The sequence below is a fragment of the Chionomys nivalis genome, chromosome 17 (genome assembly GCF_950005125.1).
Source record: "Chionomys nivalis chromosome 17, mChiNiv1.1, whole genome shotgun sequence".
In the NCBI taxonomy this organism is placed as follows: Eukaryota; Metazoa; Chordata; class Mammalia; order Rodentia; family Cricetidae; genus Chionomys; species Chionomys nivalis.
Window position 1 is genome coordinate 19277022 of NC_080102.1, and position 16148 is coordinate 19293169.

The window sequence follows — 16148 nt, forward strand, 5'->3', positions numbered from 1 at the left end:
CATGCCACCTGCATGGGTGCATGTTTCAGGAAGACACTAAAGACTTAGGGAATGGAGGGCCGGAGAGAGGAGGCACACGGGACAAACCAAAACACAATCCCAAGAGTCAGCGGGCATTTCAGGCTGAAGCTCCTGAATTCCATGGCTAGGGAGGCCCCAGCCAGGCTTGGCCCCAGCTGCCTGGCACGATTCGTGCGTGTGCGTGTCCTACCTGCCTCGGGGACACTTAGGAGGTGGAAAGTTTCCCCTTTCGGTCGGTCCCAGGCGCGGGGCCAGCGGGTGGGGAGGCGACAGGGGTTCAAGAACGAGGTCTTCCCAGGCGGCCCCACCCGCTTACCTTGGGCGATGGCAATGGACTCGAAGCGGTGCAGCTCTTTGAGCAAGCAGCTCCTCTCGGTGGAGTGCAGACTGTAGATGAAATCGCGCGCGCCTTGCGCAGTGTTCAACGCCTCCATGGGCTCCTTCTTGGGGTGGGTGCCCAGGAGCCGGGGACCGCCGGGGACCCCGAGCGCCAGCAGTCCCCGGCCGCAGCCGCACCAGGACGGCGGGCGTGGCGCGGCGGCAGGGCCCGGCCTCAGGCTGCGCACCGTCCGGCTCCCCAGCAGCGGCAGCAGCCGGGACATGGCGTTGGAGCGCGACCACCGGGACAGTCCCTGGCTTCGGACGCAGCTGGACAGAGGCTCAGGCGCTGGGCTCAGCCCCGCCCCGCCCTGGCTCCTCCAGACGCACGGCCCGGGCACCGGGCACCATGCACTCGGCGGGCCCGCACAGCAACCGCCTCCCTTGCCGTGCCCGCCCCGCTTCCCGCAGGCCCTGAGCCCGGAAAAACTTTCTGTGCGGCAGCCGTGCCGGGAGCTCGGAGCGGGGAGGGCGGTGCGAGCGGGCGTGCACCTCCCGGTTGAGGAGCGGCGGTACGGGCGGGCGGGCGGGCTCAGCGAGCGTGTCTGATCTTCCAGAGGGATGAGTCACCGCGCGCCGCCCTCCTTCGGCGCCGCCCTCCGCCGCCGGCCGCTTTCCCACCCTCCGGCCTCTCGCTGTCGCGGCTCGGTAGGGCTGCGGCGCCCTCAAAGCAACCGCGCCGTCAATCAGACCGGAGCCGCAGCCGCCACCCCTAGCGGTGGAGCGAGGGATGGCAGGGCGGGGCGGCGGGGAGGAGGCGGGGCTTGGGCGGAGCCACGCAGGCGCAAAGTCTCCCTGGAGGGAGCTCACCCTGGAGTCTCCGCCCACTCCCTTGCGTAGAGAAGGAAGACAGGGGTTCGTACCCGGGTACGTAGTGTCTGCTTTTGTTAAATGCACAGCAGGGAACAGCAGAGTTTAGCACCCGCGGTCGGCGCGGTGCTAGGGCTGCCGCGCTGCTCTCTGCAGCATCTCTCTAAATCTGGAGCTTGAATGGTCCTAGTGGAGCAGCGGGGCGGCTAAGAGCCTCGTGGGGTCACCGCACCTGCCCAGGCCTGTGGGAAATGGAGCACAAAGAGCCGCGCCCTTCGCGGAGTCGGTGCCCACCGCAGCCAGACAGCTCGGCGCTGAAACGCCCGCTCTGGCCGCTCCCCGGGGAAAGCAGGGCCGGTTCTACCCGTCCCGAGAAGAGGCGGGCGGGTTTGAGACTTAGACTTAAAGGTTTAGGGAGGAAAACACCTTTCCCTGGCCTGATGACAGCTGCTTACTTGCAGATTGCTAATTCTGGAGCTAGAGGCAAACATGTAGTAAAACCTTATTTGAGTGGTCTCTAGTGATTTACGTCTCTCTGTGTGCCACGCAGAAGAGAAAATTCCGTGGTCCCTCGTCTCCAGACCCTAGATATCTCCAAGGCATGGGTCAAGTGTCACCTACTCCATGAAGCTTTCCCTTCTTTGTAAGGGGGAAGATCACAGCTTTATCTGAACCTATCTAAGGACACTTAGGCACCCTATCTTAGAAAATAAATCTGCTTAGAATATAAATCTACTCAAGTGTAATGAAGATCCAAATCCCCATCTTTATCATAACCACGGCTGCTGCCAGCTCAGATTCTTGTGTCTCGTAAATATGCTATAAGCGGGTAAGACGGTACTGTCAGCCCTCTCTAACTATGGTTCTGAATCTGAGGATGAAATCAGTCTCAGATCCAAAGTACTTGGGAAAAATGTGCACCTGCCTGGAGCACGTCTTTTTTTTTTTTTTTCTTGTGATTATTCCCTTAATACATCAGAGTAATAACTATTTCATGTACTTAGACTTCCTTGGTTACTGCAAATAATTGAGAGGGGATCTAAAGTATGTCAGAGGACCCAATCAGTTGTATTTTCATAAACACTTTAGTTAAAATTGATGTGTCCAAGCTGAGGGGGAAAGACCCTTCGCTAGATTGGGTAGCACCTTCTGCCAGGTAACCAGAGAGGAAGAGAACTCCGGGAAGTCAGTGCTGCTAGTTTGCCTGCCTTTGAATCTTACTGGTGAACATGTCCATCTTTGTTACTGACGCTGCCTTCCCCTGACACCACCGTTCAGCTTCTTCAACTTTCTGATCTGGAATGCAGACCAGAAACCCTCCAGGAACCTCCCAAGTCCTCGGCACTGGGTTTGACTGAACTTCCTGTACTGTGTAGGAGTCCCTGCAAGCTCTACAGCCAGCAGAGAAACACACCACCAGAGGCAAGGAGGAAACTCGGTTCAGCATGACTTAGATCATCTGGAGTCTGACACCTGGCTAGTTTATTTTAGACATAGTTAAGTACAGAATAACTCTTGAAGAAAGTTTCCTGGTAACAACTGTCCCAATCCCATGTGCACAATAAAGGGTAAGGTGTGCCTCATCAAATGTCTTTGGCAGTGTACCATGTGACCTCTACCATGAAGCTGAGATGTATAGTTTAAGGGCCTAGGATCTGGTCTCGTCTCTGAGATAGCATAGAGGTCAGCTGGTAAGCATGCGTTCTCCTGACTGAGAAACAAAGCTAAAGGTCTGGGGAGGGAGAGTCTGGAACAAGCATTCTGGGAGTGTAGGTGAGGCCTGGCGCTTACAGATAGCAAAGGTCACCAGGTCATTAACAACATCCACTGCCAAGCCAGGTGGTGGTGGCACACGCCTTTAATCCCAGCACTTAGGAGGCAGAGGCAGGTGGATCTCTGTGAGTTCGAGGCCAGCCTGGTCTACAAGAGCTAGTTCCAGGACAGGCTCCAAAGCTACAGAGAAACCCTGTCTCAAAAACTCAAAAAAAAAAAAAAAAAAAAAATCTACTGCCAGCCTTCTGGGTGGAAAATGTATCCATTTCCTCCATTGAGGAGACAATGCTGTGTGATTAACATTCCTGGTTCTTCCAGTGCTGATCTGTGACCACTCATGTCCTCACAATACTGAGTGGCTTCTGGGTTCTCAGCCTCTCTAGCATGTAGAAAGTACACACACACACACACACGCACACACACACCATAGGTTCTGTTTCTCTGCAGAACCCTGCCTGATACACTAATCAGCCCTTTCCTAAACATATTAATAGTACATAATAGTACATTATTAAGCAGGGAGTGGTGGGGCACACTTGTAATCTCAGCACTTAGAAGGCAGAGGCAGGAGGATCAAGGAGTTCTAGGCCAGCCTTAACTACATTGTAAGTTCAAGTCCAACCTGAACTACATAAAAAAACCTTTTCTTTAAAATTTAAGTAGTATATTGTCAATAGTAATTCCCAACTGTTGCAGGATATTTGAACAAACATTATGGGTCACTGTTTTACCTTGCCTGCCTAGGGCACCTGATTGGTTTGATAAAGAGCTGAATAACCAATAGCTAGGCAAGAGAGGTTAGGTGGGACTTCCAGGGAAAGAGTGGAACTTGGGAAGAATCTAGGATTACATGGAATATGCTAGCAAGACACAGGAAGAGAGTCGGACATACAGAAAGGAAGAGAGGTAAAAAGTGTGGCAGAACATAGATTAGTAGAAGCAGGTTAATTTAAGTTATGGAGCTAGTGGGACAAGCCTAAGTTAAAGGTCAAGCTTTCATAATTAATAATGTCTCTGTATTATTACTGGGGAGCTGGCAGTCCCAAAGAAAGTTCAACTACACTCAACAAATTAAATTTCTGTTGTCCACTGGCTTGGATAGTCCACCTGCCTACTAACCGTGGGCTTATCCTTGTGATTTGCCTTAGGTGATAAAAGAGACACTACAAACCTAACCTGATAAGTATTTGTTCATTTGGGAACTTACTGGAATGCCTTTCATGTGTAAAATAGTAGGAAAAATAAAATGGAGACACAAGACACTTATGAGACAGGCTGCACCTAGGAGAAATGCATAAGTGTTGAACTAGAGTGAAAGAAAGATTTGTGTGGGAAGTGTGGGAAAGCGAGTAAACTTTTAGTACTAAGAAGTTCCAGAGACGTGCACCTGCTCTTTCCACGTGGGACAGAAGGGCAGGTGAGTGGTGCAGAGCTCACCTTGTGCATGCAGGGCTCTGGGTTCAGTCCTAAGCGATGCAGAGATAAAGGTAAAGACATGCTACCTCTAGATTGATTGATATGTCATCCCTAAACTGAACGCCTACTGGGAACACCCAGTGGAGCCCAATTACGGCCTCATGTAATCTCCGCCTGCTCAGATAAAGGTGATAAATCCCAGAGACACTCGGTCAACTAATGACCAGATGGCTATGCGCAGACCTGCTTGCCCTTGGCTACCCTATTTAGTCCCTGTAATTACACAGCCTGAAGAGAAGACCAGCACAGCACAGGCACACGGAGCACATGAACACTGCACAGACATTAGTTAGCCCATTGTTCTGGTTAATCATTGCTCTTTGAGTGAATAAAACTTTAGGATGTTGTATGAGGTTTCTGTCCCGCCAGGTCCTGTAATAATCACCCAGAAACTATGTTATTTGCAATACTGTTTCGCCAATAGCTTAAGCGTATTTCTAGCTTACTCTTAAATGTCTTAAATTAACCCATTTCCATTATTTTATATTTTACCACAAGGCTCATGGCCTACCGGCAAGGTTCCACTGGTAGCTAGCATCTTTCCCCTCTGACGGCTCTATGGCATCTCTTCACTCTGCCTTCTTTCCCAGCATTCAGTTTAGTTCCCCCCCACCTCTATTCTGCTCTGCACAGGCGCAAGACAGTTTCTTTATTAACCAATGGTATTCACAGCATACAGAGGGGAATCCCACATCATAGAGACTTGGTTTATTTTGCCCATGATTTTGCAGCAGTTCTTTCTTGAAGTCTCTAAACTAGTTGCCATCAGATGTCAACTGCAGCTGCTGTCATGGGAAGGCTCAGCTGGGCCAGACATCCAAAAGGGCTCACTTGTGTAGCGGACAGTGACACTGGCTGTTGGGTGTCTCGATATTCGGTCCTTCCAACATGGCAAACTTATTACCTGTCAGCTGGCTTCCCCCAGGGTGAGAGTTTGAAAGGAACCAGGCGTGCGCATGGCCTATTCTGCCCTGTCCTTGGAAGTCAGGTAGCATCCCTCACGTTATATTCTAGCTCTACTAGCTGGGAGGCAAGCCACCACAGCCAGCCCAGCTTCCAAGAAAAGGTACTCTCTTGGGTCTTTTGTTACTATGACAACATACCCTAAGGAAACAAAGGAGCCATATTTTACTGTGGGCTCACAGTTTCCGAGTGTTCAGTGCATGGTTGTTTGACTTCATGTCCGTGGAGAAAACATCATGACAGCAGGAGCCGAGAACAGAGGCCAATCTTTACTATGGGGAGACAGGAAGCAGAGAGAAAGGGGAATACAGCAGGAGCCAGGAGGAAAGATAGCCCTGAGGACAAGCCCCCACTGACTTCCTCCAGTAGACTCCACCTCCTGTCTTTTACTACCTCCCAGTAATGCTATCCCACTATGAATCCATTAAGTGATTACTCTATTGATTAAGTCAGAGCCCTCATGATTTAATCGTCTCTGAAAATGCCATTATAAGCACCTAGAAGTATGATTCACTAATCCCTTAGGCCTCTATTAATCCAATCACTTGACAATCAAGATTAAGCATCGCCAGTCTACAGACCCCACTTCTACATGGGAACAAAAGAATTTCAAGGCAAGCTCTTAAAACTCTATATAGACAATGCGACTCAAGGACCTTGATTTGGTCTATCTGGCTGTGTGATCTGTGACCTGTGGAACAACTCAATTTGGTGACATATTTGGAGGCTGCTATCATAATCCTCTGGATGACTTTGGAATTTTTCAAATCTAGCTGCTGAACAAAAAAATCTGAAGTACCCTTTGAAACGACCTCTTGGAGGAGAGGCCCTGAGCCTACAGCCCTGGGTGCATTGTCAGGTACGTGCATGAGGTCATCTTGGACCATCCAGCCCGCTCAAGCTTCAGATGACAATAGCTGAAAGAATGTGCTAGAGCCACGGTCCTTGGATTTGAGTCTTTACTGTGTATTGGCTGCACTGCCCCCATGATAACCGTCAGCTTTTCTATTGCTCGTCTGTCTGATGGAGATGAAGACATAGCGTTCAGTTAGCTGATCTGTTGAATGGGCATACAGACATCTACTTTATAGGGCTGTGATAAAACCAATGAGGCAATACATATGAAGTATTTGGAAGAGCATCTGACACATAGTCAATGTTCAGCAACGCTAGTCGCCATTAACCGGCTCCCATAGACGCCCCCAAACCTATATTTGACTGGACCCTAATTTGAGAACTTCCTAGCCAGCTGATGAATGCGAACTAGCCAGACCTTCTAACCACTTCCTTTCTCTGAAAACCTGAATAGCCTGGAGATGAGCAAAGAGAGAAGAGAGGGAGTAAAAGGCTTTGTGGTTTGTACATGTATATTCTGTGGAGAAGTACAGGATAAATCAGGCCTACAGGTGGGTAGCAAGAAAGGCATTGAGTATATATGACATGTCAGAGAGGTGACGCTGTTAACAAGGTTTGAATGTGGCTGAGGGAGAGAAGGGGTGGAGCTCCAAGAGGTGAATTTAGCCTAGGCTCATCCCAGTCAGTTCTTCACTTCTAAAGGTAACAAACAGCATACTTCTGTTAATAATCCCTTCTCCTTCTGTGGTGGTTTGGATGAGAATGGCCCCTCATAGGCTCATATATTTGCATACTTGGTTCCCAGCTGGTGAGTTGCTGAGACAGATGGGAGGGGGTGTGGCCTTGTTGGAGGAGTATTGCTGGAGGTGAGTTTAGAGGTTTCAAAAGTCTAGAACATGCCTAGTCTCTTTGACAAGAGGGATGTCTAACTCAGGCAGAGCAAGACTCTTTCTCTGCCTTTTATGTTATCTGGACCCTCCACGAATTGGGTGGGTGATGCCCACAGCATCTGCAAGGGTCTCCCATTGCTCAGTCTACTGATTAAATACTAATCTTCAGAAACAACCTCAGAGACACATTCATAAATAGCACTAGGTAAGCACTGCATGCATGCTTGTGTCCCCAGCTATAGGAGACTGTGGCTTGCTGGCTTCCAGCCTAGCTGAAAAAGCACAACCACTAGGTTCAAAGAGGGACGGGACCTCAGGGAATAGGGAGAGAGTGATGGGGGAGGACACCTGGTACTTCTGTATTTCAAGTGTGAACACAGATGCGTGCTACTGCACACACATGTGCCTCATACACACACACGCTTGCACCTAAATTTTTTAAAAATTTTATTGGATCATTTGCACTCTTCTAAACCAACCACTAAAAACTGCCCCTGTCACTTTTGTGGAACTTTTGTTTCTTAGGATTTAATCCACATGGTGGAAAGTGTCAATCACAGAACAAGAAATAGTACTTCATGGAAGCAGGATAGAAATCTAAGAAAGGCTGGCGGTGGTGGCGCACGCCTTTAATCCCAGCACTTGGAGGCAGAGGCAGGTGAATCTCTGTGAGTTTGAGGTCAGCCTGGTCTACAAGAGCTAGTTCCAGGACAGGCTCCAAAACCACAGAGAAACCCTGTCTCAAAAAAAAAAAAAAATCTAAGAAAGGGCTATGAACTAGATCCAAAACTGAAAGCTGCTTTGGTCAAGCTGCCCCATGAGGCTCATCTTTACTTACCCATAATCAGCAAGAATACAACTGCATCCATGTCCAATATAACAAGCACACATGCATGTAAACACAGAAAGGGAGGCATACACATATCTATACCCATACAAGCACACATGCATGAACACACACACCTCTCTTCCAGGAATTATTTTGTAACTTTTCCTCCTTTCAGCATGACCTCTATGTTTGATATTGGAGAAATATTTTAATCAAGGTAAAAATAGGAAGGCTTTGAAATGATTGACAAATGATTCTACCTTGGAGGCCAGCAGAAAAGTCAGTGGAAGGATTTCAATGTCCCTGTTCTTTTGGAAGAAAAATGAGGCATTGATTAAGACTTTTCTGAACACCTTTTCAAAAAGACATATCACCATCCCAAAATACATCTGAGTTCCACGCAGGACACTCTGTACCAGTCACTCAGGAAGTTACGGGGCCGGGGGGGATCCTACAAACTCTATAAGGCCTTTTCTGACCTAATTTTATCAAAGCTACCAGCCATTGTTGTCCAACAGTCAGAAATGGCCGCATGACTTGCCTTGGACAATGAACAGAGATGTGACATATTCCCTCTGTGTGTGTCTGTTCAACCATGCGGCTCACTCCTACCATGGAGAGATTCACATGTGCTGAAACTGAAGTTCCATGGATTCCAAATTACCAAGCTCCCGTAAGAATAATGGCTGTCTGGTAAGATGGTTCAACACTAAGCAGATTTTCATGGTGGAGAAATATGCCTTCCTCTGTTACTGTGATTAGGGTTGCTGGATATGTAGCTAAGTGCACATGTGGGCAATAATTGATCCTTTGGGGCTCCAGATGTTAGTCTTATGAACTTGATGTTTTCTTTCACTCTTGCTATTTCCCAAATCTGCCTAAAGTCACTAATTTTGACTCCATAATATGTTGTTTTCCCGTCTGGGGTACAGGAAGAAAAGACTCTATTCTCTCTAGTTTCTAAGCTGTCTGTGAATTTGGAGCCACAGGTGTAGATTTGCGAATCAACAGTGATAAGGAAAGAGTTAAATTTATGGAATATGTGCAACTGAAAGTAACCCACCTAGCCCACCTAGTCCTGCAGGCCTGTGATCCCAGATGCTCAGAGGCTGAAGCAGAAGGGTTGCAAGTTCAAGGTCGGCCTAGGTAGCTTTATGAACCCCTGTCTCAAAATAAAAAAAAAAAAAAAAAAACACAAAAAGGGAGTAAGATAGAGGCATACTTTAGAGGTAGGGTGCCTGCAAACACGGGGGGGCTCAGTATCAAAACAGGAGGAGGAGGAGGAGGAGGAGGAGAGAAAGAAAGGAAAAGGAGGGCTGGAGAAAAGTAAGGAGGGGGAAGGGAGGGAGAGAGGGAGGGAGGGAGGAAAGAAGAAACATAAGAGGAGCTGGGTATTGGGTAGGAAATTCAGGGATAAACAACAGACGAAATAAGTCAAAGCAAAACTTGGAATATTACGTCAAGAGAGAAAAATTATGGCCATAGAAACCAAAGAGTAATGAGGTTCACAGAGGCATAAACCTAGTTCAAAGGCATCAACAAAGAGTGGAACGGTGGCTCAGCGGATAAAAGCCTCGACTGCTGGAGGAGAAGACTGGGGTTCAGTGCCCAGCTCCCAAATCAGGAGGCACACAACCCCCATAACTCCAGTTCTGGGGGATCCAGCACCCTCTTCTGCCCTCCGTGGGAACTGCACTCAAATGTAACCCCCCCACACTCCCAACTGCCCATACATAATTAAAAATAAATCTTCAAATGTTCATCAAAATCAAGTAAATTAGGAATGAAAATATTCTTATTTCATGATTTCTATGTGGCAAAAGACACTGAGATTGGTATAAATGGGTTTTAAAAAAAAGCAAAGACTCATAGTCAGTGGGAGAATAAATATGAGCAACAAAGTAAAAGATGCACAATAGTTAAAGGAGGGGGGAGCAGCCTGGCAAGCTACAGGTGGGTGGAGAGCAAATGGAGCAGAGTTGATCCAAACAAAGCCTCAAAGAATAAGATGGGGGGGGCACTTTTGAAAATAGAGACGTTGATATACTTGAGTACAAATATTAAAAAAGAAAAATATAAACCCATGCAGCTGGGACTTGGCCTCTTCCTCATACGAGGAAAGATCTAGACGCTTCCTGGCAGAGGGACATCAGCAGGCAGAGGCTGCACACATAAGCAAAGGGGGAGAAACACACCTGGTTCTGACCTCTGGGCCTGCTGCCATTCTTCCGCTCTGCTTCTAGAACACTGGTACCCACGCCACTGAAGGAATCTTTTCTGAGCATCCAACGAAAGAATTCAGCCAGACTGGCCTACACGACCCACGGTTTGAGGAGTCCTGCCACCACAGTGTGTTGACGTTCATTCTTGAATATAAACTGACCCAGGAGATGAAAGTCACTAGTTAATGGAAGCCAGAAAGACACATCCAAAACAGCTACTACTTCTTGTTGCTTTGGGGTGGCTCTAAAAACACAGGAAACAAATCAAAACTTTTGAAAATGTGTAACGTAAGCCAGGTAGGGTGGCACAGACCGGCACTACCAGCACTCAGGAGACAGAAGCAGGGTGATCCTGAGTTTGAAGCTAGTCTGGGCTACACGGTGTGGCCCTGCCTCAAAAAGTGTCAAAACAAAGGTGGTAATACAAACATTCCTTGCAAAATCAGGAGAAATACGACATCTATAAAACTAGCAGTATACAAAAGTGGGAACATTCAAAACACATAAGAAAATCTCTTAAAAATTAAAAACGAACCTCCTGGTAGGTTAGCCAATCCTAAGTGGCCATCCCTAAACATACCATACATATGAGCAACACTGCATGGCCATCGGGTTCTATTTATATGTTCATGTGCGTATGTGTGTAACAACAATAATTAAAGGAGAAGAGGTCATGAGGTTGAGAGGGAGGAATATGGGAGCAGTGGAGAGTGTGGGGTGGAAATAATGTAACTATTGTACTCATGCATGAAATTCTCGAAAAATAATAATGAAACATAGGTCAAATTTAAAATATGCCAATTGATGCGTGTCTAAATGATAATATTGCAGTAAAAAAATTAACTAAATGAAGTAATATAGAGGGCAGGAGCACTCGCAGATCAGCACTGGAAAAAACAGCAATGTTAATCATGCAGGGTTTTCTCCTCACTGGAGGAAATGGATACCTTTTCCTCGTGTAAGGATGGGAGTTGGTATTGTTGATAACCTGGTGACCTTTGCTATCTAAAGGGCTGGGTCACACTCACATCCCCCAGACTATTACGTTTATCCCAGAGGTCTCCTCCCTAGACCTTTGGCTTCCTTTCTAGGTCAATAGAGCCATTCTTAGAGGACGTGTCACGCATTCTTTATGGCATGCTGGCCTCTATGCTATCTTTGTCAGAGACCACACCAGTCCATCTTCACAGCCAAGGTCACATGAACTTTATAAAGGAGTCTTGGTGGACTCACACCTTAAGCTTTATCATGCACATGGGACTGGGATAATTGTTACCAAGAAACTTTTTTCAAAATTATACCATACTTAAACATGTTAAAACAAACTGACCTGGTGTTGGACTCTAGAAGTTTGAATGAGCACAGGCTAAATTGTGAAATTTCCTTCTTGCCTCTGGCAATTCATTTCCCTGCAGGCAGTGGAGGTTGTAGGGACCGCCCACCACAATGCAAGAAACATAAACATATGACAAAATGAAAAAAATCAACCTAAGAAGTCCAAGATAGTCAATAGAATTCAAAGTATAGTTCCATGGCAAAGCAACTGCTTCTTCCATGAGGTCCTAGATATGATTTTTAAAAGGAATTTTGTTTATGTAAGGAGAAAAATGGTCAAAGAAACATACATCAACAAAGTTCCCAAAGTTGTAGGTCACAAATTTCTATACTGAGAGGGTCTACTGAGGTCTCAGAACAATTGTTGGGGGGAAAATGCTCTTTGATATATTTCATCATGACATTCCAATCATTATGGATAAAGAAAAGAATCTTACTTAACTTTCTAGATGCAAAGTTCATGGTGATTGTTGGTGGGGGAAGTCCAAGTAGGAAGGATTTCATTTGAGGGTGGTGTCTGATGTCTGAACAGTGATCCCTGGAATCCAGAAGAGAATCAACCAAATAAATTATTTTCAACCTAGAAGTGTAGGGTGAGGGCAGATTATACAATTATTAGGCATTGAAGTCTAAAACTGTGTCTTGTGGTTCACATCAGGTATGCTTTATCATATCAAAAAGTCAAGCCAAGAGGTTCAGGAAATGGGATCAAATACAGGGCAGAGGCCCATTAATCCACAGAATTATACCTCTACACAGCTGGTCTACCTGGAAATGAGGCAATGAAAAGTTGTATGATGAAATCTCCATGAACACCCAAAAGGGTTTGGAGAGCTTCAGGATAGCTAGCCTCATAGAATCCAGGAGAGACACATACCTGGAAAGAACAGCATACCCTCCCCTATGCTTCTTCCTGTGCATCTCTTCACCTGGAGTCTCAGTACCATTCCTGAGGATAAGCTGACAAATATATTTCCCTGAGGTCTGTGAACTGATCCTGGGATGTGGGAACCCTGGTTTAGAGCAGTGGGTCCTGAAAACAGTTTGGAGCTTGTGACTAACACCTAACAGGGAATGGTAGTCTTGGGTGTCTGCTACTTCAGCATTACTTGCTTTCAGCTCCTCTCCCTGTTTTCGTAATCCATTGAGGCCAACAAGTGCTGTCTGTGTTGGATGCCGACTGGCATGTTGGGTTGTACAGGTCTTGTGTGGGTCACCATGACTGAAGTGAGTTCAAGGATACAATGGCCATGCCATGAGCAGTTTCAAACACTCCTTCCCATAAAGCTTGATGTCTAGTATTTCCTCCTTTCCACCCTGCCTGTCCTTGGTGGGGTTTGACCATCAGGATTTGCTGAGTGGTGTCACCTGTCTATACTTGGAAAACTACCCTTTTGCAAAAAATAAATAAATAAAAATATCTTTGCAAAACATCTACATCTTAAAATGGATGTATGGATCTGACTGGATTCTGCTTATCTAGCTGAATCTTTCATTACTTCCCTGTCCTTGGGCCAAACACCACTCCCTCAGAACTAGCCACTGTCCCCATGCTCCATACCCACGGTCCTGCCACCAACTCTATTTGTAGCCCATTGCCTTCATATTCTCTACCTGTTCACTCTTTCCCTTTCTTCGAGGGGACAGGTCTTCATTCCCAGGGAATTCTTGGAGATGTTTTCCAGGAGTGATGAATTCTTCTAAGGAACCCCTCCACCCTCTCTGGTGTACTCTAGGACGCAGGAGCCTCCCTGAATGATCCCGCCTTCAAATTCATGGTTGTAGATAGCATTTCATGCTGCACATGGAATCCTCAACACGTTCATTGAATTTTTAAACTACGTGGTCAGTCAACCTTAGATTTTATGGCACGCTGTCATTTGAAAGGCAAAGGAGAGGAGTAAGCTTAGGGAACTGTCATAAAAGAACCCATCGATGCTGCCCTGGCTTCTACCAGGATAGGAACGTGATTATTAGATTGCTAAGGGAAATTTTTTAATTGCTAAAAGGAAAAGTAAGTAATATGAAAACGTTGAATGTCATGTCCACTATATATATATATACATACATATATACATATACATATATACATATATACATATACATATTAGTTGAGAGCAAAGCTGTAAGAATCACAGAGAATCTAGACTAAGAGTTTGCCTTTACCTCTCAGAAGCTGTAATCTTTGGATCAATTTAACGCCATGAGCCTCAGTTCCTGGAAAAATTCAGAGAATGATGGTAGCCGTGTTCTGAAGCTGTGTGTCTGCATCAATAGCCCATGGAAAGAGTTTTGTACAAACAGCTAGACCATATTGTAAAATTTAGGCTCCGGTTCTGCTCTCAGGGTTGAGAACTGTCACTGGCTGTTAACAAGAGCTCTGGCTCAGCAATCACAGGTGGTTCTTAAACAACAGTAATGTCTGCAGAGGAAAGAGCAGATCAAGACTAGTAAGATTCAGGGCAGTTGTAGGCTCCCAAATATAACACGGCTAAATGGAACAGTGTTTACTTCAGACTTTATCTTTTTAGACCCAGTAAGTGACCCTGCTTCTGGAATCCACTGCCATGAAAATCTGCTCCAACTTTACAAAGACCCCAGAGGTCGGCATGAACAAGGATGGTGTGCAGGAGATAAAGAGCTTGGCTTTTTCTCCATCACTTTCAGTTACTATAGAGTTGGAACTAAATTTGATGAGCTATGGCAAAGTCAGAGCAGTTAACTATTACTTAGCATTTAGTGCATTTAGTGCATGACTGTGTCCTTGGTACATTGCATATTTTACCCCAATCTTTTTTAAGACTTGCAATGAAGCTTTTGCTATCTCTAGTTCATAGATGATGACTGTTCACTTTGGCAGACTTAGCATAATCAGTTACTGTACTAACCCCTTGATTGCTTTTTCTCATCTCCATTTATAACCTTACGAGGTAGGAGCAATTTTACTCTTCATTTTTTTTAATGAGAAACTGGAAGTGCCAATAGGTTAAGTAAATTTCCAAGGTCACTAAGCTAATAAGTGATAAGGAGAATTTAAGCCTTTGGTTTCTAGAGTTCCAGAGTTCAAATGTTTTTGCCTGCAAAGCCTAGTCAAATTCAAGTACCAACATGCTGACCTTAAAACTGGGAGACATTGAGTTATTTCAGCCTTGTCCTTATGTGAGCTTTAAGGTTTCTTGAATTCAAAAGTCTATTTTTCTTCCTGATAACTCCAGGGGCAGCATCTCTCTGTAAATTACCTATTACCTGCCTGTAGCTTCATTTGTAATTATTTATTAATCTCCCCTTATCATTATCCTTTTTAACCATCCCAAATAATTGCTTCAATTGATGACACCCTTGAGATACTAGAAAATAGATCTTTGAGGAAATGTTTCACTGTGATAACACTAAATACAAGATTCATTAGGAGTAACCAAACTGGCATGCATGTCCTAATCAGTCACCAAGTTATTGTTAGTTCTCTGTTTTTCTTGGGCTTTCTCCTAGTATGTACTTAGGATCCTAGGTACAGACCAATTGTCCTATTGACCGAGAGCCAAAATAGCCAGTTAAACACAGATCTTTCACTGTCTCTGGAAAAAAGCAACCGAAGCACAAAGGACTGATGCATTTCAGTCTTGTTCACTTGTCATGCCCATTGGCAATCTCTCCTCTGCCCGGCGTGGTGCAGGCACCCTGCCCTCTGTTCTCCTGGCTGACCGAGCACTGGCCCTCACTGCAGCTCCCTGTGTTCACAGTCACAGCCATAGCAGGGCAACACAAACACTTTCTGCTGTAGCCCTCTGCTACTATAGATCATTCATCCTCAGACCTCGTCACCTCAGACCTATGACCCTTCCCTTGCCTCTGACCTATCGATTCTACCCCATGCCCATTGCCCATGTTCTTCCTTCCCTTTGAACTCAGTTTGGAGACCAAGACCTTACAAGTTCCTTGTAAATTAACTCATCACTGTTTTCTTTGCTCTCCTCTGACTCCGTCCCACAAGTGAACTGGCTGAACACAGATCTTACCAAACAGCACTGTTCTTTAGACATCAGAACGTGGCTGGAAGATTCTCTGTCTCTCTACCATAACTTTCTGTACCTCTCGAGTCCTTCCCTTCCTTTAAAACATAAATCCCTGAGTATATTATCAGAGATTTGTTCTTTCAACCCTGTCTTCTTCTCAACAGAACGATTCCAGGAATCTCTCTTGCTTTGTTAAATCCCTGCACTGAGAACTTTCACGGGCATAAAAGCATAGTCCGTTATCCCCAATCTTCAGAGCAGGACAAACCTCCAGATCCATAACAGAAAAGGTGATTTTTCTATTTTCTTTCAGGAAAGACTGTCTGGGTGGAAAGGTAGTGACCAGAATTTCCAGTTCCTTGTCATCCATTTATTCCCACACTCACCAGATAGCCTTCACCCCCAACTACTCCACCAAGCTGCTTTTATCAGAGGAATAGTGAGGTCTCCATGGTTGTGATGTTTAATTTTATCTGTTAGCTTAACTGAAATGATACCACTGGCTTTTCTGCGTCTCCAGTTTTCAGACAGCATGTCCTTAGACTTCTTGGCCTCCACAGTATCATTACCAGTTCCCAGAATG

At 45.8% G+C, this 16148-nt stretch overlaps 1 protein-coding gene across 1 annotated transcript in view; it reads right to left on the reverse strand.

Moving 5' to 3' along the window:
- Tmem65 (transmembrane protein 65) overlaps positions 1 to 1033 on the reverse strand; it is a 37339-nt gene extending 36306 nt beyond the window's left edge. Inside the window, exon 1 of the mRNA XM_057792464.1 lies at positions 338 to 1033. Coding sequence (XP_057648447.1) covers positions 338 to 623 — 286 coding nt within the window. The 5' untranslated portion in view covers positions 624 to 1033. The remainder of the gene's footprint in view (positions 1 to 337) is intronic.
- Positions 1034 to 16148: the final 15115 nt, after the last annotated feature.